Source organism: Tetrao urogallus (assembly GCF_951394365.1).
Source record: "Tetrao urogallus genome assembly, chromosome: 4".
NCBI classification, from domain to species: Eukaryota; Metazoa; Chordata; class Aves; order Galliformes; family Phasianidae; genus Tetrao; species Tetrao urogallus.
The window spans coordinates 69,842,684-69,843,361 of record NC_136817.1 but is presented as its reverse complement, the minus strand read 5'-3'; the positions used below and the strand labels follow the sequence as shown (position 1 = coordinate 69,843,361).

Here is a 678-nt window from a genome sequence, read left to right as displayed (position 1 = left end):
ATGTTCCAGCCGTCCGCCAAGCGCTGCTTCACCATCGAGTCCCTGGTGGCCAAGGACACCCCGCTGAGCCCCGAGGAACCCCTGCGGCCCTCGGCCCTCAATTATCCCCCCCCCGCCTCTTCCGACGCTTTCCCCGGCGGTTTCCAAGGGGCCGCCGCCGCCGGTCGGGCTCTGTACGGCGGCACCGAGCTCGTTTTCCCCGAAGCCGTGGGGCACCCGGCTCTACCCGTCGCTCCGCATCAGCTCGGAGCATCGCCTCTCCCGCACCCTCACTCCTTCTCGGACCGCAGCATCGCGACCCGCTCAACTTCTACCCCTGGGTGCTGCGCAACCGCTTCTTCGGGCACCGCTTCCAAGGTGAGCCCCGCACCGGGACCCGCAGCCCCGCACTGAGACCCGCAGCCCCGCTCTGAGACCCCGCAGCCCCGCACCGGGACCCGCAGCCCCGCACCAAGACCTGTTGCTGCGCTCCTCTCGGCGCGGCTCCGGGGCTGCGGGCGATCGGATTCTGCCGCGGGATCGGGGATGAGGCGGAGGTTTTCTTTTCGGGCTTTGTCTTTTCGCTTTTCTCTTTTCCCCTTTCCTTTCTTTCCTCTTTTCCCCCTTCTTTCTTTCCCGCTTTCTGTCATCCCTTTTTTCGTTCTGTTTCTTTCCGTCACCTTTCTTTCCTTCTCTCTC

At 65.2% G+C, this 678-nt stretch overlaps 1 protein-coding gene across 1 annotated transcript in view; it reads left to right on the top strand.

Annotated features, from left to right (window-relative positions):
- The window catches only part of LOC306945339 (homeobox protein EMX1-like), a gene marked incomplete at both ends in the record, with an annotated part of 7,176 nt that continues 6,498 nt past the window's right edge, over window positions 1–678 (top strand). Inside the window, 2 exon segments of the mRNA XM_079534061.1 lie at window positions 1–277; window positions 280–357. Coding sequence (XP_079390187.1) covers window positions 1–277; window positions 280–357 — 355 coding nt within the window.